Source organism: Guyanagaster necrorhizus (genome assembly GCF_019112545.1).
Source record: "Guyanagaster necrorhizus MCA 3950 unplaced genomic scaffold BT62scaffold_83, whole genome shotgun sequence".
NCBI lineage: Eukaryota > Fungi > Basidiomycota > Agaricomycetes > Agaricales > Physalacriaceae > Guyanagaster > Guyanagaster necrorhizus.
In genome coordinates, this window is record NW_025064962.1 from 33,295 (window position 1) to 55,952 (window position 22,658).

At 46.4% G+C, this 22,658-nt stretch overlaps 8 protein-coding genes and 1 pseudogene across 9 annotated transcripts; 4 read left to right on the forward strand and 5 right to left on the reverse strand.

Moving 5' to 3' along the window:
* Positions 1-3,970: 3,970 nt before the first annotated feature.
* BT62DRAFT_976986 (uncharacterized protein) lies at positions 3,971-5,368 on the reverse strand. The gene is made up of 3 exons (XM_043189255.1): positions 4,897-5,368; positions 4,715-4,858; positions 3,971-4,666 (listed from the first exon to the last, which is right to left on the reverse strand). Exons 1-3 carry the CDS (start codon positions 5,338-5,340, stop codon positions 4,043-4,045), a joined length of 1,212 nt encoding a protein of 403 aa, XP_043032727.1. The 5' UTR covers positions 5,341-5,368; the 3' UTR covers positions 3,971-4,042.
* A 352-nt stretch (positions 5,369-5,720) lies between these two features.
* On the forward strand, positions 5,721-7,218 carry BT62DRAFT_1014211 (uncharacterized protein; the record flags this gene model as incomplete). The annotated part of the gene is made up of 5 exons (XM_043178181.1): positions 5,721-5,786; positions 5,839-6,161; positions 6,221-6,430; positions 6,485-6,532; positions 6,582-7,218. The coding sequence occupies 5 exons, from the start codon at positions 5,721-5,723 to the stop codon at positions 7,216-7,218; spliced, it is 1,284 nt and encodes a 427-aa protein (XP_043032728.1).
* A 27-nt stretch (positions 7,219-7,245) lies between these two features.
* Positions 7,246-7,335, forward strand: BT62DRAFT_t211 (annotated as a pseudogene). Its single transcript has one exon. The product of its transcript is annotated as a tRNA-OTHER (tRNA).
* A 1,080-nt stretch (positions 7,336-8,415) lies between these two features.
* BT62DRAFT_939167 (uncharacterized protein) lies at positions 8,416-9,762 on the reverse strand. Its single transcript, XM_043187667.1, has 5 exons — positions 9,132-9,762; positions 8,971-9,081; positions 8,773-8,918; positions 8,549-8,726; positions 8,416-8,488 (listed from the first exon to the last, which is right to left on the reverse strand). Exons 1-3 carry the CDS (start codon positions 9,753-9,755, stop codon positions 8,808-8,810), a joined length of 846 nt encoding a protein of 281 aa, XP_043032729.1. The 5' UTR covers positions 9,756-9,762; the 3' UTR covers positions 8,416-8,488; positions 8,549-8,726; positions 8,773-8,807.
* Positions 9,763-9,819: 57 nt separating this feature from the next.
* BT62DRAFT_772272 (palmitoyl-protein thioesterase) lies at positions 9,820-11,113 on the forward strand. The gene is made up of 4 exons (XM_043182229.1): positions 9,820-9,952; positions 10,008-10,132; positions 10,189-10,479; positions 10,527-11,113. The coding sequence occupies exons 1-4, from the start codon at positions 9,850-9,852 to the stop codon at positions 10,965-10,967; spliced, it is 960 nt and encodes a 319-aa protein (XP_043032730.1). The 5' UTR covers positions 9,820-9,849; the 3' UTR covers positions 10,968-11,113.
* BT62DRAFT_1081717 (uncharacterized protein) lies at positions 11,032-13,432 on the reverse strand (the record flags this gene model as incomplete). The annotated part of the gene is made up of 8 exons (XM_043179699.1): positions 11,032-11,872; positions 11,925-12,066; positions 12,114-12,239; positions 12,292-12,431; positions 12,484-12,593; positions 12,644-12,701; positions 12,756-12,861; positions 12,910-13,432. 8 exons carry the CDS (start codon positions 13,430-13,432, stop codon positions 11,260-11,262), a joined length of 1,818 nt encoding a protein of 605 aa, XP_043032731.1. The 3' UTR covers positions 11,032-11,259.
* Positions 13,433-14,152: 720 nt separating this feature from the next.
* On the reverse strand, positions 14,153-15,393 carry BT62DRAFT_983469 (Aldo/keto reductase; the record flags this gene model as incomplete). Its single annotated transcript, XM_043189786.1, has 7 exons — positions 14,153-14,305; positions 14,362-14,504; positions 14,531-14,534; positions 14,575-14,769; positions 14,829-14,880; positions 14,938-15,088; positions 15,273-15,393. 7 exons carry the CDS (start codon positions 15,391-15,393, stop codon positions 14,153-14,155), a joined length of 819 nt encoding a protein of 272 aa, XP_043032732.1.
* A 902-nt stretch (positions 15,394-16,295) lies between these two features.
* On the forward strand, positions 16,296-17,270 carry BT62DRAFT_939169 (uncharacterized protein). Its single transcript, XM_043187668.1, has 3 exons — positions 16,296-16,616; positions 16,667-17,050; positions 17,103-17,270. The coding sequence occupies exons 1-3, from the start codon at positions 16,427-16,429 to the stop codon at positions 17,132-17,134; spliced, it is 606 nt and encodes a 201-aa protein (XP_043032733.1). The 5' UTR covers positions 16,296-16,426; the 3' UTR covers positions 17,135-17,270.
* Positions 17,271-17,423: 153 nt separating this feature from the next.
* On the reverse strand, positions 17,424-17,640 carry BT62DRAFT_939171 (uncharacterized protein; the record flags this gene model as incomplete). Its single annotated transcript, XM_043187669.1, has 1 exon — positions 17,424-17,640. Exon 1 carries the CDS (start codon positions 17,612-17,614, stop codon positions 17,426-17,428), a length of 189 nt encoding a protein of 62 aa, XP_043032734.1. The 5' UTR covers positions 17,615-17,640.
* Between the last annotated feature and the right edge of the window lie 5,018 nt (positions 17,641-22,658).

Below are 22,658 nucleotides of genomic sequence, written 5' to 3' on the forward strand. Positions count from 1 at the left end.
ATTAGTGATATCAGTGTAATACTGCTTGAGAGGATCTCTGAGTGGCAGATCTTCTCTAATGCTGCCTGGCTCAAGGTCACAGAACCCAGATTCTTTGTTGTCATAGTTGATATGGATGAAGAAGGTCAGGCTCTCTTCTAGTGTTACATAGAGAGTGTTGTGGCTAGAGCCTATAGCTATTCAAGGGGTATCAAGAAAGTCTCTAGCTCAAGTGCCAATTCCAGATTCAATGAGGGCAGTGGAAGAATCAGAGGATGAGGCTATGTTGAAAAAGTCCTCAAGAAGATCCTCATCCTTGTGGTCTGAAACCAGAGAGAGATTTATTAGATGTCAATTGTTGCTGCTTCTGAGAGGGTTTTGAGAGAGTCTAAGAGGGTATCAGTGTTCTTTCTGCATTGAAAGAACTCCTGAAGTTGAGCTGCTAGATTGGATTTCTGGTATGGCTTCTTGCAGGGGCTGATAGGAGTTTCAGATAGATTCTAGGATGTCATAGAAGGAGAGAACTGAGGAGACATTTCAGAGGATCTGTTGTACAGCTCTAAAAGCATGATAGTGCTGGACCACTCATGCAGTTACAGATTGTTATCTTCAACAAAGATAGATAATAGCTAATAACCCAAGTAGAGTTTCTATTATGAAGGCTAAAAGTCTAAAAAAGTCATCAGTGAGATCAGGAGTGGATGCAGGTGGCATTCAGTTTTCCTCACTGCTAGTGTGTGTAAGAAAAGAGAAATAAGAAGCTTTGAGCTAATTGTTAAGCTTAAGTTACATGTAACCCAAAATATATGATAATCAGATGCTGTATCAAGTTTATATAGTCATGTCTGAGTCCATTATTGTGTTGAGTGAGCAAAGTGCTACAAGGCCAAAGACAAGTCAGCTCAAGTGTAAATGATATAGAATAAACTTTAGCTCAAAGCTGAGTATGTACAGTAAGAGCTATGCTATTTATATACTATTCTGAAGACTGAATAAAAATATACATACTAATTGTAGGTTTCTGTATTATAGTACTCATTATCCTGGAGTATTATTACTACTACAAAAGGATATTGTCCATCATTGAGAGGCTCATTGCTATCAGAGGACAATAGGCTGACTCTGCTTGTTATAGTGATGTAAGCTTATTCCACAGTTCTAAGCACTGGTTTAGATACTCTAACTAAGCAAGAATAGAGATTAAGGAAAGAAAAGAGAAGAAAAATCATAATAAAGAGTTTAAAAGCAGTTGATGACTTCAAGACAATAGAGTTGATATCTTCATTCTCCCTCTTGACTATGAATGATTCTGGAGTCAGGTCATTCTTGTTGAAGTATATATCATGTTTAATGCTGACTTTTTGCTTTTTGAGCCAGTAGACTCTCTAGCCTTTGGCTTTAGTATCAATACCCATGAAATGAGTTTCAATGGCATGCTCTTCAAGCTTCTCTGGTGTCTTTACTCAGATCCAGCATTGACATTCCTATAGGCAAAGATCTGAGATGTTAGGCTTCCTGCCAGTTGCCATCTCAAATGGGGTTTTCTCTGATGGTATCACTTTTGTTGAGGTGCAGTTGTAGATCTATTCAGCATGCCATTGAGCTTCAGCCCAGAGGTATTTTGGTAACCCTGAACTGATTAAGAAAGCTCTAGTCATGTCTATCAGATAGCCATCTGAATGCTTGGCAATCTCATTCAACTGTAGAGAATTATATACATTAAAGTGTCAAACAGTCTCTTTTGATTTAAGGTGCTGACCAAACTCTTTGCTAGTGAATTCTCCTTCTTAATCCATACCAAAGATCTTGATGACCTCTATATCTTACTGGACTTTGATCTATATCTCATAATATTTATATGACCCAAAGATATCCAATTTCTTTGATAAGTATTCAGATTTCAATTCATGAGTGTGTAGGTCATGAAACATGCAGATATAGCAGGCTCTCCCCAGTGATGCTACAGACATTGAGTTTATCAGATCTCTGACAATCTTGTCACTGCTATTTTTGACATATTCATGTTGGTCTTGTTTTGAGAATGACTTGTGCTTTGCTTTGGTCTTTACACAGGTTTTGCAAAATTCCAGTTTGGAGTTAGGATCAAGCTCAATTTCTTCAATATGGTCATCAACATACATGCAGTGAAGAGTAGTGTGACTTTGGTGAGCACAAATGTTGTGTAGCTCAGTGATGTTCACCTTGAGCTTATCTGCCATCATAGCAACATCTAGTTTGGCTGCCATAGCTTGCTGTGTATTTGGGGTTGAGATTATATATAAGCCACCAGCTTTGAAGATTTTTGCAATAATCTTAGTATCTGGCCATGATGTGCAGATGTACATGATATGCACTTTGAAAACTTGTGATGGTGGATTTCTGTCTCTTTCTCATAGGAAGTAGTAGTCAAAGATTCTCTTTTTCTATCATATAGAAAACTTGGCCATTTTCAGCCTTGATAGGCTTTGGTTCAATTTTGGTATAGTTTTTAAATCTCTGACATTCAGGTGAGTATGTTTTTGATGCTTCACAATCTGCTAATGCTATAACATTCTTCTCTTTTGTCACATAAGCATCACCCTCAGCTTGATAGTCAGATGTGTATATCAATGCCACATTCTTATGATCATTATCATCAGCTATAACAGTGATAACATGTTCATCACTTTCATCAATAGCTGCAGATGCTGACTCTTTTGCCTTTTTCTTTCCCTTAGCTTTGTTCTTTTTTGAAGCTGGGCCTTGTCCTGCCTTTTCACCATCTTCACACCAACAATCTACAATAAGATGGCCAGTTTTACTATATGCTGGATTTATGCATTTGATATGAGATCAATCAGGTCTTTTTTTCAACTTTCCTTCAGAGCTCTGGCCCTTTCTTTTGCTCTGTTGTTGAGCAGATATTGCTATGTTTTCAGCAGTGGCCTTTAATGCTATCTCCTCATCTCATTCTTCATGCAGAGCTGCAACTAGAATGTCTGATGTCAGAGTCTTTCCAGTAAACTTGCTGGCAGCAGAGAGGGTGTAACAGATGTGATCATAGAAGGGTGGAAGTATTTTTGGATCATCAAAGTGTACTAATTGTCTTCAATCTTCAGACCCATCCCTTTGATTTGTTCATGGAGGATTTTCATTTTGGCAAGGTGTTCATGCATATTGCCTTCATCAGGGCATGCCATGTTTCTAAGCTGAGTAAGGAGGTGCTCTTGCACAAGATTGCCCTTGCCAGTTATGATGGCAATAAGCTTCTTCCAGACAAGAGCAGCTGTTGCCTCACCTTTGATCTCATTGAAGGTAGAGTTAGAAATGGCTTCATAAATGATATTATGCATCTTTGCCTCTTTCTGCTCATATTCCTCCAGTTTATCCTCCAGCTTATCTAGATCATCATCTGAGAGTGGATGTGAAAATGCAGTATTAGAGAACCAGTAGAAGTTTCTCTTGTGCTCAACAGGGTGCAGGGGTATGTGAGCTGTTCCTTGGAGGTGCCAGCCAAGGCCCTTGTCCAGGAACTTGGTGGTGAGCTTCTCTGAAAATGCTACCCAGTTTGATCCATCATCTGCAAGCTTTGTTGTGCTAACTAGCTTTATTCAAGTTGTCATGGACATGCTGGTAGCAGGGCTCATAACCTGTTGAAGTTAATGATATAGAAGTGTGGATGTGGTGAATGAAAAAAGGGTTCAGAAGAGAACAGATGCTAGAATAGAATATCATAACATTAATCTCAGTGTTGTGGTTGAAAGCTATATTATTTACCTGGAATAGAATGTCATAACATTACTATATAGATGATAAGTAAATACTGTCAAAGATAGATAGGTATAGAAGGTACTCACATCTCAGCATTGTCATTGAAAGCTGAGATGTGCAGAACAGTGTGACATGCCAAAAAAAGGAAGGAATATCAAATAGGTAAGTGAATGTGTTCATATCATACTATTCCTATGTCTAACACATTTTACTGAACTTATTTTTACTATTGCAAAATTTTCAGGTCCTATTTTTCTGCTGAGAAAATGTACCGGTCCCAGCAGTGAATATGCAAATAAGCTTATACATGATATTATACATTGGGTGAGTTTCTGGGTATTCCAGACCTCCATTTCTCCAAGTACTCTCTGTGATCCGCCTCCTCCTTGGCATGTCTTTCTCGTGCTGCCTTCGAGTTACCCCAGAAGAATAGCATGACATCGTGCTCATCCCAGATGTTCTGAGCCTCTGATTCTACAGCCGTCACTGCACTAGTCCCCCCTTCATTCCTTCCTCCTGCCTGTTCCATTCCAGCTCCAGCTCCCTCTCGCTCTTCCTCCCGCTTCCGCTTCTCACGCTTCTTGATACTGGCGCCATGATCATGTTTTGCCTTCGGTGGTCCCATTGGCGCCGGGGTAGGTACCGGTGGGCGGTTAGGCTGGTGATGTTGGATTAGAACAGCAACGTTCTTGCCCCAATTCTTCACGGCGGCGGCTCCATATCTATAATGTAACAAGAGTCGGGCAGGCTTTTGTAGTCGATGTTTCGCAAAAGTGGCATCATTATTGTTAGGTATTCGCGCCCGAGTAGATTCGGTGCTTGGAGTAGTGATCCACTGAAGTGTATATCGAGAATCAGGCGGGTAACTGACGCCGTATTCTAGCGGACGCTGGTAGCGATTAGGGATGTCGGTGGTTTCCAGGATAGGATTTGGAGTCTGATGTAAATGAGAAAAGATAAGAAGGAAAAAGAAGAGCAGACGAACGACAAGCACGGCAACCTTCTGTTGGTCAAAGAAATCGAAATGAATATCAGAAGTGGCATAAAAACCGTTGCGAATATCATTGATGCTGCGCAATGAACTCAGATTCTCTTCGGTTGGCCGGTTCTCGATGATGAGTTGTATCCACTGTAGGAAAAACCAAATTAAGTGGCATGTTAGGGAACAATACGTGGACATGCCTCGTCGCCTCGTGCATAAGGAATAATATGCATCCCAACCCCTTCATCAATGCCGGTCCACACACATCGACCATCGCGCTTTAATACCTTCTCACGAAAGTTTTCGCGGGTAGCTGTAGTTGCGGAATGCGTATGGGTTCGCTGTTTGATGACCTCGGGGTCAACGGCGTGAGAGAGGATGTTTCCACCAGGCACATCGTATCGGTAGACTTCCCTATCCACCAGCTCGCCGTCCAATTCTACCGCATCCCCAGTCTCATCAACCAGGGTCCCACTAACGCCTAGGACACACCAGCCAACATACCGAAGATATTTTAACGGGTATAGACAGACCGTCGTTGCGATTTGCATAGGAACTTCCAAGTAAAACGAATCTTGAGGTAATAAAAGGAGCTGAACAAAGCCTGGCGGTGGTGCGGGACGAGGCATGTGGACGATGGTGGTGGTCGGAACCAAGTCGCACCACGGATCACGATTCACTAAGAGCTATTAATACTTTCTCACACACCCCTTTCCATGTCATGATGGACCAGCACTTGGTATCAGATCCTTTTTTTGTTCAACTGAACCCTCGTACCTCAGGTGACGAAAACGTACAGTTTATGTGCAGGCTGGCAGGTATCATATCTCACAACACGCTAGTTCATGGGCGATACCAGCCGAGAACAATGCAACCATAGTCTCAAAAAGGTCACCGCTGCTTTATTGTTCCTGTTCCGATCCGCGCCCCTCTTGATTCCTTTGTTCTGCTTGCTATAATATATAAAACAGACAGGGCACCATCCCATCCCTCCACCAACGCACTAACAATGTCTATATCCAAGTTAGATTTCGCCAAACTAACCGACCAGGCCCTTATTTCAGACTATGTCGCCGTGAGTCTCGTCTCTTCGACCTCGTTCAATTTCTCTAAGCTCTATCTGCCAGGCTCATAATATACCTCACGCCGTCGCATTCCATAGGGGCACCTTTGATTCGTATAATCTGCCTGCAGTCACGAAGCATCTCTTCCCCGCAACATCCAATCCTGTCCCGATTCCATTACTTGCCAATCATGTGTGGGTAGCACAACTCGACGGAAACTGGAGACTTGAGCGGTACTCTACCGCCGAGACATTTCCTGACCCTCCTGAAGGTGATGTCGAAGACGACGATTCGGTTCCTATGTTGAACTATTACCCGCCTGACGGCCTCCCAGTCAACTCTAGCGTTGACCTGTTCGACGAGGCCCGCAAGCTAGAAGATGGGAGGTCAGGGCGGAGCTGAGGGCGGCGGTCTGAAAGGCCGCCCTCCTATACACGCAGGCCAGCCTAGCTCTGGAAGAGGAGAGAGCGAAGACTGCGTCGCTCATGACGCTTGTTACAAGCATCTGTGGGAAGGCGTACGCGGAGAAGATCATGCGGATAGTGAATTTGGTAGAAACCAATGATGATGCTAGCGATCAAGAGAGCGGCGGCGAGTCTGGTGGCAACATCAAAAGTAGCAATAATTTCACCCAGAAAAGGCTCCAGCCTTCTCCGTAAGTACTTGTTCGCTATGTATATCTCTGCTTCAATTCATGATTTGCATCAAGGTGGCGAGCTGGGATAAATAAGGCGCAGTTCGGTGATCTGGATTGGGCGTGTGTTTCTTCTCCATACCCTCATATAACCTTGTCTAACGGACAACAGGACAAAGATGAAGGGAGCCTCAGACACTTTGATAGAGGACGTGTACGCCGTACTGATGCCTCCTCCAAAGTATGTCATTCGCTCTGTCGTGTCCACGGTGATAAATGTCAACAGTTTCCTTCCCCGTAGGGCCACCAATGATGCAGGACAATCTGACACGTCAGAGGCTTCGACTTCGACAGCAAAATCTCCTCGAAAGCGCCCCCGCTCCTCTGAAGACGAAGACGCGTGTACCAGTCCCAAGCGGGTCAAAACTGGTGTCGAAGAAGGAGGTCGTGCAGAAGCACAAGTCGAGTCTTCCCGCGCCGCCGCATTGCAAAGACAGAACCGTCCCCGACTCAGAGATGACTCCCTTGATGACATACACATAAATACCAGTCTCAAAGGCCAAATTATTGAAGAACGCTTTCCCGTTGATTTGGACGAAGAACCGTTGAATGCTGCTACGTCCGACAGTCCTCGCTTTCCAGGCGACCTTCTTATTCCAATTTTCTTCCCCAAGGCCCTCAAGAATCTCGAAGACCTAGAAATGTATCCCCCCTGCGAAGCCCACAATCCCGTAGCTCCTCCCCCACGGGCATCAGACAGTTCCTATTCCAATCCCGGTCATGCGCGCCACGTATTAAGACATGTCTAAATGGTTTCCACCTCGTACCTATGTGTTGACTTGGTGGTCTAGTGGTATGATTCCTTGTTAGGATGGAACATTGTTACGGTATTGAGGGGGTCCTGGGTTCAATTCCCGGTCATGATGGTGACGTCTAGGTTTCATTTTTCTCTTTTAACACTCAACGAGTATAGTGGGCTTTGGACTAGGGTTGCTCAGGAAACCTCAAGGGGGTCAGTTACTGTTTCTCACCCACCCCTCCCCAAGGGGAGTGGTTTCATATGGTAATTCACTGTTACTTACCTATCATGTGCAGAATCACACAAAAGGTGTACAGAATTGCAGCTTTTTTGTATTCGTGTTCACCGTCGATAGCGATATGCATTGTGTAGCTCATCATCATAGCGTGCTCCACATACTTCTTTCTCTCCTCCTCTGCCACTAATAGTAGGGCGCATTCGCTCCTCTACTGTTTTACACGTGTCTGTCTAGAGTGAGTAAATCGGACCAGCATCCGAGCAAGCGACGTACCGTGAGGCCGGTAAGGAAAGATCTAGTCGAACTCTGTTGGCACGGTCATGGCCAACTTGCAATGGGTTCGAAGGGTTTATATTGGAGGGACGTGCATTATTCGTTTGCTGGGTGAATGCAGAAATTTCGATCGGGATGGTACCAGTGGCTGGTTTGGTCGCAGTCGGCTCTGATGGGTTCGTGAACATGGAGCCATAAGCGTTGAGCGCTGTTTGTAAAAGTAGGTCCAACAGCAGCCTGACTTGTGGTGAAGACAAGTGCAGAGGTAGAAGTCTCTGAAGGAACAAAGGGCTGAGCTATAGCAGAAGCCACATTTATAGGGATATAAGTTGGTTTTGTGGGTGCGTGTCTGGGATCGGAGGGTGATGGAGGCGTTGGTTGCGTTAACGATAGAACAATGGCTGCGGTCGTTGACGGGATATCAGCCTGTGTAGGTAGCGCTTCCTGGGCGTCTGACTCTGGCATTATTGTACGACTTTGGGCCAGCGGGAACACAAAGATGCATATAGTTAATATAGCGAGGACGTCCGAACATCTTGGTCATGTTTCAACTAAGACGGGCGTTCCGTTAACCTTCAACGCCAACAGAAAGGTGTGAGATTGACTGTTGCGTCCGTGAGCTTCGATTCTTCGGAAGAGATAATCAACAGGAATGAAGTCAAGAAAACTTGGTCCGTGATGCTACAGCTGGAAGGATATGGATGTCATTTAGAAGACCTGGGGCTTCCGCGCCTAACAAGGATCCTTCGTATCAGACCATTAATGACATCTAGTGCAGCGTGTATCTATCTACTTGTCATCGGTGAAAGAATCCATAACAAAGACCCACCTGGTCAGGGACAGAAGGCACTCAGGGTGAGTACTAATATTGGACTGCATTTCGCGCGGCGTCCAGAAGCGCAGATATAATCTTCAGAAGCCCGCGGTCCGAAAATTTCATGAAACTTTTTACCTAATGCTTTAGATCAGACGGACAATGATTGTGGATATATGCTACAGTGGGTAACCTATATGCTGGTCAGATTCCATTTAAAGAGAGACGGGACTGCCCACCTGATTATACAAATGATAAAAATTTACAGACGCTATCATAACGGTCCTCTTCGCCCATCAGCGCCTTGAACGTACATGCCAACATGAACTCTGGCCAGACGACTCGCAGTGTCTTCGTTTACTGGTTTAGTTTTCATATCGGTACGCTTAGAATGAGGTTCAGATAGAGTTCAGGTCCGAAGCAAGGCACCTAATCACCATAGCGAAGCATACTCCACGGTATATCCAGTTGAAGACTTCCTTGTACTCCGCATGTGTCTTGGGAAGAAGGTGCGCCGGAATGCTTTTACCGACAATTCCTTTGACAGTCTGTCGAATGTTAGAGACGCAAAGAAAAGAAAAGTTCTAGAAACACGAACATCTTTATTCTTCCTCTCTATCGTTGGCGCAACCTCCAATTCGACCTGAGATGGTTTCCTCCTCAAAGTCTTCACTGGTACTGCAGGGACCTTGAACTGCGGCTTTAGAGGGAAAAGATCTCTACCCTTAGCATGCAAGAGTATCGGTGGCTTGCGAGGAGTGGGGTCGTCGGGCCGAGGTAATAGTACTGGTGGTGGTGTTATCCGTGCGGCTAGTAGCTGCAATGCATCCTTCTCTACGGAAGACGCGTAAATAATGATGTTCGTCGCGTCCGTATCCCCAAGTGCAACCTGAACACCTATCGAATAGGTTTGCTCTGCCCGGAGGCAAAAAATGTTCTGGAAGTAAACTGTGGAAAGGACAGCCTGAGGGTGTATATCAAGCACGATCCTCGGAGCTGATTTGGTGTCGTAGTAGACATCGGCGAGGTTGATGACGGCGACGAAGCGTATTGCAATGCCACGAAGTGATTCCAAGGCCAAGGCGAGGGGATTTTGCAGTAGGGTCGTCTGTGCCGTGAGCATGGCAGAGAAGGCAATGCCATCGAGGGTTATATGTGAGTCGGGGAGCGTCAGGCTGCCTCTGTACACCAGTCTGCTCGACGTTCGAGTGGGGGAGCTCATCGTCGAGGATGACGTCGGAGGCCTTCCATTTGTGGTCGTGTTCGATCATGTGCCTCCCTCAGTTCTTCTGACCACCACCACCACCATCACCATCATGAAGCTACCACTCTTCGTTATACCACTCTTTTCTGCCTCCTATTACCCGCCGGAGACGACACATAGTTCACCACGACCATTGGTTCTTTGGCACGGCCTAGGTTTGACATTTATTAGCCTCATGCCTTCCCAAACATATCTGACACCAGCGCTCAGGCGATTCATACTCGTCTCCCGGGATGGTGCAATTTGCATCTACGATTCAAGATATCTACCCAGGAATATTCATACACTCAATCTACATCGACGAACTTGAGGACAACGACCGCAAGGCCGGCTTTGTGCGCAGCTAATCCTTTTATCTTCCTTCGCGTCGTTAATCGGACTTGGTAGCTAGTACGGCAACGTGAATGCTCAAATTGAGCTTGTCTCCAACCAATTGCGTGATATTCCCGAGTTGGCAGGCGGATTTGATGCGATTGGCTTTTCTCAAGGCGGGCAGTTCCTGCGGGCATATGTGGAGCAGTACAACGACCCACCGGTCAACAACCTCATAACGTTTGGCTCACAGCACATGGGAATATCAGATATTCCTATATGCAGCGCTTGGGATCTTCTATGTCAAGTTGCCAGGCGTGCTACGAAAAGCGCAGTCTACAGCTCATGGGCTCAGGAAAATCTCGTCCAGGTATGGTTGCATCAGTCTACCCTCTTTTCTAAGCTTATCTAGCGTAGGCCCAATATTTCCGAGATCCCAATAATCTCCAGACGTACCTCTCTGCCAATCATTTCCTGACTTCCATTAACAACGAACTCCCACCGGACGTTCAGCCACGGAACCAGACCTACGCTCATAACTTAGCCTCCCTAAATTCACTCGTTCTTGTCATGTTCCTCCAGGACAAGACCGTCGTCCCGAAAGAAAGTTCTTGGTTTGCTAGCGAAGCACCTCCGGATGGCATGGGCCCGGAACAAGACGTCTTATCGTTTTCCAGAGGCAAGAACATCATTCCCATGAAGTTACAGCCTCTCTATCAAGAAGACTGGATAGGGCTGAGAACTCTTGATGAACAAGGCGCTGTGGTATTAGCCACCTGCGGTGGCGAGCACATGCAAGTGGACCGAGCTTGCTGGGAACCTTTGGTGAAGGAGTTTGTGGGAGAATTGATTGACTGATTCTTTTTTTTCATATCTTGCCCAGTGTATTATTTGTCGGTTTACCGTACTGTATCCTCGATGCATTATAACAATACATCATTTTCATCATCATGTATTATGCACCGATTCCTCGACGTTCACGCGGAGGATCGACACAAGTAAAGATACATAAAAACCATGCACATGTCGCTGTACATTTACAGTGGACAGGTCCGATAATAATGACGAGAGTAAGAGACAAATAGACCCAGAGATATAGGTCCAACCAGTAAGTAGAAAATATGTACAATATTAAATAAATCCGTCATCGTCATCGTGCCGTCGTCGTATAACTTGGCGGAGGCGGTGACTGCACCCGGCTGAATCCACCAGGGACGACACTGGATACTTCCGACATTTCCCTCCTAACCGGAGTATGATATGATACCCCTCCCACATCGTAAGGCGAAGGGAGACGAGGAGATGCAGGTAAACGCTCCTCCTGTGGCGGTATCTGGGGAGATGATTGGTGTTGCCGGGGCGTATTGGGCGGCGACGTCGATATCCCGGGAGGTCCGTACCGCCCAGTTTCCCAACTCACATCGTCAACACTCGGCCTCGAGATATTATGTGACAGGATGTGCGTGTGGGACGAATGACCAGAAGAGGAATTATCATCCAGATATTCCGCAGATTTGGAATAGCCGTAGTTGTTGGTTGGCTTGTACTCATTCGGAGCTTGGGGCGCGGGTGTGTAAATGACACTGATGGACCCAGCATCATTGTGAGACCCGTGTTGGTACGATTGGGAGAATGGGTATAGGTCGCCGCGTTCGGCTTGTCCATGAACTCTTGGAGTCAACGGGATATTGACATCGGAGGTGGAGACGTCAAAGACATCCGACCGGTTGTAGGGAAGGTCGGCTCGTGCAAGTTTTGCTTGTCTGATCGTTCTCAGGTAAGTGAAAATTGGGAGTATCAGCATGCGTAACCCACCTGGCTTTCCTTCGTGCATAAATGACTGCAGGTTTCACCTTGTCCATCTCGCGAAAAATATACCACATGGCGGCAATGGTAATTAGGAACGTGACGGCCACGACGGCATCAGATATTACCCGGGACTTGGTATCACTCCCGCCTATTCGTTATTAAACACAGCAACGGAGATGAACAACTTTAAAGTACCTGTCTCCGATTGTTCCAGAATAACGCCCAGGTATACAGTGACAAATTGTTTAGGCAACGACAAGAATGCCGCAATACAAAAGACGACGATTCCCATTCCACATGTGGAAAAGACAGCAGTTGTGACTAAAGCGAGGGTGTTAGCAAAGTGCAGCAGTGTGTACGAGGCGGAACTTGCAATGGCCTGGAATCAAACTGAGACGTGCTATCAAAGCTATCTTGAAACCGCCATCTCGAACGACCTTGGCCAGACAGGCATATGTAATCTTTGAACGTTCAAGTTTTTCACCACGAGCACGGCAGCAGTACTTGAAGGCACTGAGACGAGGGTGAGTGGCAGTCGTCGATAGAGGAAAGAAAGCCCACATACTAGAAATTGCCAATTTCACCAAGAAATGTACCTGCTGCGACGATAGCAAATCCAATCCATAGACCCCAGACGAGACCGCAGAGTACGGCAACGATTTCATGGCCGAAAAGCTAGGTAGGTAGATGAGTGGCGAGCAAAACAATAACACAAGGCAAATTACAGGAGGAAATGAAATGACGAATAGTATTCCAATAGGCACGAGCCACCCAAACTTTAGACTGAAAGGATATGTCAAAACGTGAAGACACAGCGCAGGAACAAGAAACACGCACTCATGTAACCAGCGTGAAACAGGTGTGAGCCAATCAACAATTTGCTGGTGGTATATCGTCATGAGAGCAGTCAGGATGAGGATCATGCCCAGCGCGACATAATACCCTAAACGCAAAGTAAGAAATGAACCTTTGAAGGAAGAAAGCAACGCACAGAGCCATTCTCTTCGAAACCAAAACTGCCACTTTCCAATGACCTCCCAACTAAGGACGCCAGTCTTTAGTTCCTTTGCTTCGCTGGGCGTGGGGCTCGGCGTTCGTGTGATGTCGCGCGGCACTCTGTTGTCATTATTGGGGATATCGCCATTCGCGAAAGTGATGGATGAATTGGCTGAGGCGTATGGTGCCAGTGGAGGAGCTGGCGGGTAAGGGTGTGGACTAGGAACAGGACTTTTATGCCAACGTTCCTCCTCAGGGTATCGGTGCCGTGGGTGCTCGTCGTACTGCGCAGCGCTATTAGGTGGGTCCATGTGTATGTTTATGTGATTTCCTGTCAAGGATGCTGGTCGCTGTTCGTCCGAGAAGACTTTTATGAAGGTAAGAGCTCGATTTGTGGGTGAATGTCGAGATATAAGGGAAGGGAGAGTGTCACCAGTGACTGTAAGAGGCAAGAAATAATTGCAGTGCAACTCTGCGTTGCTGTCCTTTCGACCATCACTACCGGCCCCATTCGTCATTGTGTATACCGCACGCGCTCTTATTCTAGTCTCCATTCAGAGCTATGGGCAGTGTCTTGAAGCTTGATCCATCGGACCGTCGGATTTGACTTGCACAGGATTCTCGGCGCTGGGGCCACAGGGGTGAACATCCGAACACCCATCCTGCTTGTCGCCTTTGCCTGTCTTTTTTGCCTTACATCTAGTTAGGAATGAGGCATGGTATTCAAATGATGTTGAATCGTCGCAGCGCCTCCAACCCGTCGCTTGACCGCTCCAGTGTGTCACACCGTTTCGTCTATTACCACACTGACCCTGGACACACAGAGCTAAAATAAACAAAGGCGGGAGGCACTGCCGCCTCTAGTTCAGTAATCATCCTTGTGTCCTCGAGTCTGCTCCGATCATCATGGGCCTCGTTGTCCAAGTCTTTCTAGATCCTTGACCGCCGGCTCGTAAACGCTCACCCATGGCTGCCGCTACTCAAGTCTTCCCCCTGTCGCAAACTCGTCACAGAACCCGTCTGAAAATTATGACAAAAGCAAAATGTCCTCCTTGCAGATACTGATAACCTAATAGACCTTCTTTTCAATACGAGTGCTTGTATAGCCGAGGCCATTTCGACTTGAATGAGATTATGTATTGAAGGAGCGAACCAGACCTATCGCATGTAATTGACAAGGATTCGAATTCCACTGCAGATAAATAAATACTCTCCAAGCGAACAAACAAGTTTCTACTTCAATGCTGGGCTCTCGACATATTTGCTTCCAAGGCTCTTGGATCGTATCGCTCTCCAGGAATCTCAGTTTCTTCAGCAATCTGGCGTATCTCCTCGATTTCTTCCGACGTCAGCTTGGGCGACGCAGCCTTAAGATTCTCCTCCTCCAGGTACTATCGCCGTTGACTCATAATAAGCGGGTATCCTAATCAGTTAAAACGTAACTGACCTTGATCTTCTTCGTCCCCAGAATCACAAAGAAATCCTCGCCCTGTGCCAGAATCCACGCGAGCACTGCCTGTCCCGGTGTGGCATCGTATCTCTTCGCCACTTCCCCAATCCTATCCACAACGGAAAATTCTTTGCCTTGAACTTGGGGATCGTCAAGCGGTAGTCACCTGGCTCCAGGTAATCTCGAGAGCGAACTTGGCCGGTCAGACACCCACCGCCGTGGAGAGTAGGCAACGATCTTGACCCCAAGCTCACGAGCGGTTTGGATGAGCTCGAGGGGCAGCTTCTCGACGTCAAGGATGAAGGGTGAATATTCGATTTGAAGGGCCGCGATGGGATGGATCGCGTTCGCACGACGGAGACCAGATGTGGTGCAGTTCTGAGAGACCAAAGTATTTGACTTTTCCTTCCCTGTGCAGATCATGATGATTAATGCGCACTCTTCGACAGACACCCTTACTTGACAAGTTCGGCCATAGCCTCTACCGTCTTCTCGATAGGAGTGTCAGGGTCGACTCTGTTTTTCACTGCTAAGTCTTTATCAGATTAATCATTAGCCAATCAAACTGCCCACTGGTGTTGATAGTACAAGTCGATGTGATCCACACCGAGCCTCTTGAGCGACGCATAGCACCGCCCCTTGACATACTCAGGATCACCACGGGAGGTTCCCATAGGGATCCGCCAAGAAAATGGAATCGCGTCTTCCAGGATTACGTCCGAACCTGCATGTATCCATTCAGAACGAAGAATCTCGGGAGTCAATTAATTAGTACCACTTCCCGATGAGGTCTTCCGAACCGAAATAAATGTCAGGTTCCCCAGAATGTGCATCCCGCCGCGTAGGCAGCCTCAAAGATCTAGAAAAACAGGGTGAGGACTCCCAGATACCTGTCACAGCTTGACTACTTGCCTTGAAACGTTCCTCCTCTGATCCAACGGCATCGTAACAAAAGCTGGTCCCCATTGCCCCGAAGCCAATGACAGGTACCGAAGCGTCCCCGATCTTTCGAAGAAGTACACTCGACATCATGCTACTAGTTATATGCCAGGCACTCGCATTCGCTCCACTTTATATACGGGCAACGATTGCAACTGCCGAGGAGACACAGTATTATATGACGAAGCATCCTTATCGTGAAAGCATCGACTGTTTTCAAGGTCGAACTTCATCATGGAACAAATAGGACCGAAAGTCGCGGGAGGAGGGGAAGACATTTATTCCGGACTCGTTTACGTGCCAGGAGAGCAGGGTCCGATAGCGTCCGCGTTTCTGATTGGCCGGCCAAGTCGTGGAACGTTCCTTTGAGTCTTCACTCCTAGAAGAAACCAGAAGGTAAAATACAGAAACTCTTGTACTTGACCTAGGGCTCGGTGGTCGGAAAGTAGTAGTAGTATATGGACTCGGTCGCGAACTTCCATTGTCCTTCAGCGCTATCATAAAGCAACGAATACATTTTGATCCAAAGCTTATACATTCAATTCATACTTTCATTTACCGCTCTTTTATATCTGTTTAGCATCAGATCTTACTGACAAAAAACCGAAAGTACTCGTCGGTCAACATTACTTTAGCTGAATTTGATTGCATTTCATGACTCCCACAACACAAATTTGCCGCAAGAGCTCATCGACCTCATCGTCGATTTCCTCGAAGAAGATCCGCCTTCACTTCGAGCATGTGCATTAGCTGGTCATTGTTTTCTGCAATGATGACACATGTATCTGTTTTGCAAAATACAGTTTGCCGACGATGTTCTGCCTGGACGTTTCCTTCCCTCACTTCTATCATCCCATATTCCATTTCTGGTGCGAGAGTTACTCATCACCAACTTACGCCCTTTGTCGTCCAAGGCGGTCAGAATGCTTCGCCTTAAGTCACTCAAATTCAAGCACAAAGGAGATACCAATTCGTTACTCCAATACTTCCCGTCCTTACGTCATCTCTCTTTTTCTTTTGCGACTTTCCCAAGCCCCATGTATGAGAGCTGTATAGATATATTTCCTCTCACTCGCAGCCCCCAGTCTCCCTTCCGCCGCCTATACTACTCGAGACTCTTGAAATGCCAACTTATTTGTCCCAGTCTGCCGTCACCGGTTTGCTTCTCGATCCCCAATCACCCATCACGTTCAGCTATCTAAGATCCCTACGAATCAAATTTCTAAGCCCCACTGATCTCCCAATAGTCATAGCTTTGGTAGAGGCATCACGCGCCACGCTTGTAAACCTATTCCTTGGGCTAATGCTCTTAAGTACGAATAACCCTGGATCCTTTTCACTCGGCGTATTTACCTTTATCTAGATCCTATGCACCGGACGTTGCTACTCCCACTGTATCATCTCAGATGCTTACACATCCAGATATCTAATGATTCTCAACATGCACAGCTATTTGCATGGTGGATAAATGTTTTCCAGATGAGCGAGCAAGGTTGGCGTCTGGAAGATGTCACTATTAGACTGATGCTCAGGGGCAGCATGCATACGTTCCATGATACCCATCTATGGTCTTTGCTCGATGCTGCAATCACCCGATCGTGCATGAGGAAACTACGCACTGTCAAGATCGATATCTCTTTTCCGCCTGCCTTGGCACTCGCCACTGAAACTCAAGAGCTGCCCGGCCTCATAAGACTTGCATGTCCTTCCATGATAGCCAAGGCACTCCTGCATATGAAACCAAATGGTATGTAACAGTTTTATTCACATTCGCATTGTACTGAATACAAGATCGGTAGCATCAGGAACTTCTCCTGTGTATATTGGATAACTCGATTACTATGCTGGGAAATTGCGGTAGCCTCCCACAAATCGTGTTCGAGGTAGCTGCTCATTAAAGTTACTTCACTCGTGTCTAGAGGAATGATATCACTATGGCGACTAGCGCGTCGCATTTGTAACAGATACCACTGGTAGAGGTTTGCGCCGATTATGATTTAAGTGTTTTGGATACGTGACGTGCGCTGAGATAGTTACAGGACGACATCAATCACCGGATAGGCAAAGAGTAGAGAAACCGACGCCTGTTCACTGTCAAAGCCCAGTAAATCCAGGCTCTTGATCAAACCGCTCCATTCATATCATGGCAGTCGGATGATACCATCGTCGTGTGATCTTTTATTAAAATACTATTCATACCGAGGAACATACCTTTCTTTAAGGGCCGATGACTTGCGGTACCAAGAGGATCAGAGCACGACCACGACACCAGGCAACTGAAAAATTGTTGGAGGATATCCGTACGTTTCATCTTATCTTACTTTTTGATCACTCGCTCTATTTGCCTTATATATACTTACACCTCCTGTCGTTTCCCGATCACCTATATAGTCCAGCCGTTCCTATCTGTATGCCTCAGTCGCTTCACCCACGTTGTGCCCGACTGAGATACTCACATATATTCTTCTGTCAATAAGTTATGAGGCCCCGTTGCCTATAACTACTCAGTCAAGAAGAATACGCAACGGAATTTCGACTCAACTTACCACTTGAATTTATACCATACCACTACCCTCACCACTTTACACCACACCCCTAAACGATGTCGTCGATGTCGGGAGTCACTATCCTCCCTGACACGAGTAGCCATTTCAACGGGAAGAACTACGCCTCATGGAAACTCCAACTTACTGAGTTACTGAAGGGAAAAGGCCTATGGGGATACATTGCAGGAACTACTGTCTGTCCTGCCATCCCCGCCACCACTACCACAGCCACGGCTACTACCACACCCCTCCCACCAGACCCTACTCCCATATACTCATCCTCTCCCTCGTATGACGAGTGGGTCTTTCGTGATCAGCTCGCCCACTCGAACATCGTCCTCAACGTTCTCGACCCCATTGGTCTAGGGGTCAAGACTGACGGAACGGCAAAGGAATGCTGGGACTCCGTTGCTGCGGAACATGCAAAGAAAACAGATATGGCCCTTTCTGAGGCTGAGGCATTGCTGAATGCGGTGAAGTTTGACGGGAACAGTGACATCAATATTCACGTTGCCGACCTGCGCATGAAACGATGAGCTGTAAATGACCTCCGAACCACAACATTGAGTGATCAGGAGTTCAAGGGAATAATTATTCGCTCGATAATCCCGACTGATCACTGGATGCCTATCCTCCCAAGTTTATATGGCATGCCAACGTCCTCTGATGTGTTTTCCCATCTCTAAACCCATGCTGCCATGCTTCGTGCAGCGGGTAAAGGTCCTGCCAACTCCCAAGCACTTGCGGCTGGAGTTGGAACCTCTGTCATGGTACGTGGATGTCGCAATCCAGATTGCAAGGCCTGTGATAAGACTAGGCACACCACCGAGAATTGTTATTGGCCAGGAGGGGGAAAGGAGAGACAATTCCCTGCCAACTTCAGCCGACCTTGCCATGCAAACCAGGCAATCTCGAACACCATGGCCAATACTACGAGGCATTTTGTACTTGCTGTGTGTGCTACTACAGTGGAAGTCGATCGTGATGATGATGGCATTGTAATTGAGGATGGCAGCACTGGCGAGAGGATATACGAGTGGAATGATACCCACTCCTTCTGACACTGGGATGAAACAGAGAGCAGCACTATATTGATGTCAAAGGTTGAAGAAGAGACAGACCTCGAAATGCCTCCTCTCACTGACGTCGATGACTCTGATGATGAAGATGTTGCTGGAGACGATGAGATACCTTCTGTCAAGAGTATAGACACTAGCAAGGCCAACATTGAGAATGTAGGACACTTTACATGCAAGGCTGACCCTGCTACAACAGTCTTTGTCATGACTACGTTCGAAGGCCGTACCCCAGCCATCACTCTAACCTTCATGGATTCTGATGCAAGCGACTACTTCTTCAGGAATCATGATGACTTCACAGAGTACACACCAGTAGCTTTCCATACTGGCTCATCTGCAGTTGAGGGAAAGGGAATGCTCGAGATCCTGGGCCAGGGTACAGCAACAAAGGTCTTCAGACTGAATGGAAGAGATGTTAAGCTCACCTTCAAAAATGCCTTGCATTCACCTTCACTCGCCACAAATCTCATCTCCATAAGCACCTTAGACAAGGCTGGATTGTCAACTGTGTTCTCTGATGGCCGTGCAGTTGTCCAGAATAAGTCTGGTAAAGAGATCTTTGCTGGGTGAGGCTCGGATGGCATGTATGTGCTAGATGCTGCACTCAGCCCCCAAGCTATGGCATCTTGCTCATCTCCCACTTCACTGAGTACTTGGCACCATCGTTTTGTCCACATGAGCCCTGCAAAAATCAAGGAGATGGCATCAAAAAAGCTGGTGGATGGCTTGAAAATTACCTCAGAGCCTATCTAGGGACGCTGCAAGAACTGTATTCTAGCAAGACATGCTCGCCGTCCCTTCGATGAGCCCACCGATCCCAACGTCAACCCACTGGAGCTTGTTGCAACAGATTTGTGGGGACCGTCTCGAACAGCATCACTGAGTGAAAAGACTTATATGATGATATTTGTTGATAGTGGTACATTGTTCAAGGCAGGGGAATTCCTGGCAGACAAAGCAGATGACACTACCGTGGCTGCTTTTGACAGATACAGGCACATGGCTGAGACCCAGACTGGCCGAAAGCTTAAGCGTGTATGTGCTGATCATGCTTTTGCAGGGGTAAAGTGGAAACAATATTGCAAGGAGCATGGGATCATCCTGGAATTAACTGCACCTCACTCATCAGCTCAGAATAGATTAGCTGAACATGCCCTATGCACCACCATGAAGGATACAAGAGCTCTACTAAGTGACTCTAGCCTCGCCAACCGCTACTAGGCTGAGGCTGCCTCTATGTCAATCTTCACGTGAAACCTTATTCCTTTGAGTCGCTATCCTGGAGTGGTACCAGCAGAGGGTTTCTCAAAGCGACGACAGAATGTGGGATTTTTACGAGTGTTCAGATCCACTTGCTGGGCAAAGAAACCTATAGCTGGTGGGGTTTTGGTAGATGGCGGAAGCAAACTCGATGATCGATCAAAAAAATGCACCTTTCTGGGATACTCAGAGTCCAATTACTGTGTACTTGATCAATCGGGACATGTGTTCGTGTCTTGTGATGTCATCTTTGATGAAGGACCAGCACACCGAAGTGTGAGTGTAGGGGAGATAGAGGATGAATCTGCACTCATCACTTCTACTCATACTGAGATACCTATGCCAACTGAGCCAACCGAGCAAATACCAGATGCTCCCACAGAACCAACTCTTTGCTGATCAACACGCTTAATGTGTCCCAGTGCTGATGCTGCTGAATCTCTGATATCAAAGCAATGAGAGGCTGAGGCCCATGTGAGCAGAAATGACTAGGCAACTAACAGCAAACAGTCATGTGCTTCAATGGCTTCTGGTAATCCATCTGACCCATACATCCCACGAAATCATTAAGATGCACTATATGTTGATGAAGAGCAATGGAAGGCAGCCATGGATGTGGAATACCAAATGCATATGACGAAGCATACATGGGACCTAGTCAATAGACTAATAAGTGTGAATATGATGGATTGTAAATGGGTCTATGGTATGAAATGGGATGGCGATGGTAACTGGATCAGAGACAAGGCAAGGCTTGTTGAGAAGGGCTATACTCAACAGTATGAACTTGACTATAATGACACTTGGGCTGCAGTGACCCATCTCGAATCTGTACAGATATCAGCTGCTGTTGCAGCAAAGCTCGATCTTATCTTATGGCAAGTGGACTTCATTTCAGCATACTTGAATAGTGAGACAAAAGAAGACATTTATATGTATCAGCCTCCAGGGTATGTAGTTGAAAGACAAGAGGATAAGGTGTGCAAACTTGTCCATACTATTTATGGAACTATGCAGGATAGTTATGATTGGTTCAAGATGCTTGAGAAAACCTACAAAGACCTTGGATACCATGCATCGAAGGCAGACCTATGTGTATGCACCATTGGCAAGCCTGGAGATGAGTATACTATCACAGATACTTACACTGATGATGTGTGGGGAGCATCATCGACTACAGAGGAGGCAAGCCAACAGAAGAAGGAATTAGAGGAGAAATGGGAGCTCACTGATATGGGAGAGAACTGTTACTTTCTGGGGATGAAGATTGAACAAAACCTTGAGGCTGGCACCATCACCTTCTTGCAGTGTCCATATTGGGAGAATGTATTTTTGGACTTCAACCTTGGATACATATGATCACGGACCACCCCTCTACCTGTTGGAATCGTACTCAATATGTCACAGTCTCTGAATACCCAAGCAGAGAAGGATGCTATAGAAAGATTCCCATACCGATGACTGCTAGGCCACGTTATATGAGGACAGCTTGCAACTCATCCTGACTTGTGCTTCTCTGTGAGCCTGCTTGCTCACTTCCAGTCTAACCAAGGGATAGAGCACTGGAAAGCATTAATACATGTCCTTGGGTACATAAAGGAGACAATGGATCTTGATATCTCCTTCTCATGTGAGCAGCTGTTAACACCTGTTGGATTTGTAGATGCAGACTATGGGGGTTGTAGGGACATGACTCGTTCGATGTCTGGCTACATCTTCACCATGATGGGTGGTTTGATTTGCTGGAGCTCAAAATGTCAGGCTACCATCACTCTGTCCACTGTCGAGGCTGAATACATTTCTCTTACTCGTGTGGTGCAACAGATGATATGAATATTGTCTTGGATGGATGAGGTCCAACTACCCCAGCCTCACCCTGGTGTATTGTATGGTGACAACCAGGGTGCTGTAGCATTAACAACAAATACATGGTCCCATCAGAAAGTCAAGCATATCCGCATTTGAGAGCATTTCATTAGGGAGCTCATGAAGGACAGTGAATTATGTGTCGAGTTTGTTCGAGGGAACGCAAACCCTGCAGATATGTTCACCAAGCCCTTGCCTCGTGATATGCACAATGGTTACCTCGAGATGCTCAACGTTATCCCAGTAGATTGAACGGATATGGGGGAGTGTTGGAGGATATCCGTACGTTTCATCTTATCTTACTTTTTGATCACTCGCTCTATTTGCCTTATATATACTTACACCTCCTGTCGTTTCCCGATCACCTATATAGTCCAGCCATTCCTATCTGTATGCCTCAGTCACTTCACCCATGTTGTGCCCGACTGAGATACTCATATATATTCTTCTGTTAATAAAAATAAGATTTTCCTTGGTCTCTAGGTCCACATGCCATCATGTGATAAGGCAGTGTTCACTGAAGAAAATGAAGATGCGACCTTTGATATGATGCACGTCGACCTCATGTGGGGCTCTTCACAGCGGGTATCATGGTACACCAAGT

Excerpts from the sequence above, each read along its gene's own strand:
- BT62DRAFT_939169 (XM_043187668.1), top strand. The coding sequence starts at position 16,427 with ATGCCAACTTATTTGTCCCAGTCTGCCGTCACCGGTTTGCTTCTCGAT. Across the intron at positions 16,617-16,666 it reads CCTTGGGCTAATGCTCTTAA|ATCCTATGCACCGGACGTTG; the intron begins GTACGAATAACC and ends ACCTTTATCTAG. Across the intron at positions 17,051-17,102 it reads CCTGCATATGAAACCAAATG|CATCAGGAACTTCTCCTGTG; the intron begins GTATGTAACAGT and ends CAAGATCGGTAG.
- BT62DRAFT_939167 (XM_043187667.1), bottom strand. The coding sequence starts at position 9,755 with ATGAGCTCCCCCACTCGAACGTCGAGCAGACTGGTGTACAGAGGCAGC. Across the intron at positions 9,082-9,131 it reads TAGAGAGGAAGAATAAAGAT|ACTGTCAAAGGAATTGTCGG; the intron begins GTTCGTGTTTCT and ends AACATTCGACAG. Across the intron at positions 8,919-8,970 it reads GTGGAGTATGCTTCGCTATG|CGTACCGATATGAAAACTAA; the intron begins GTGATTAGGTGC and ends CCTCATTCTAAG.
- BT62DRAFT_976986 (XM_043189255.1), bottom strand. The coding sequence starts at position 5,340 with ATGCCTCGTCCCGCACCACCGCCAGGCTTTGTTCAGCTCCTTTTATTA. Across the intron at positions 4,859-4,896 it reads ACGAGGCATGTCCACGTATT|TGGATACAACTCATCATCGA; the intron begins GTTCCCTAACAT and ends TTTTTCCTACAG. Across the intron at positions 4,667-4,714 it reads AGAAGGTTGCCGTGCTTGTC|ACTCCAAATCCTATCCTGGA; the intron begins GTTCGTCTGCTC and ends CATTTACATCAG.
- BT62DRAFT_772272 (XM_043182229.1), top strand. The coding sequence starts at position 9,850 with ATGAAGCTACCACTCTTCGTTATACCACTCTTTTCTGCCTCCTATTAC. Across the intron at positions 9,953-10,007 it reads GGTTCTTTGGCACGGCCTAG|GCGATTCATACTCGTCTCCC; the intron begins GTTTGACATTTA and ends ACCAGCGCTCAG. Across the intron at positions 10,480-10,526 it reads CTCAGGAAAATCTCGTCCAG|GCCCAATATTTCCGAGATCC; the intron begins GTATGGTTGCAT and ends TATCTAGCGTAG.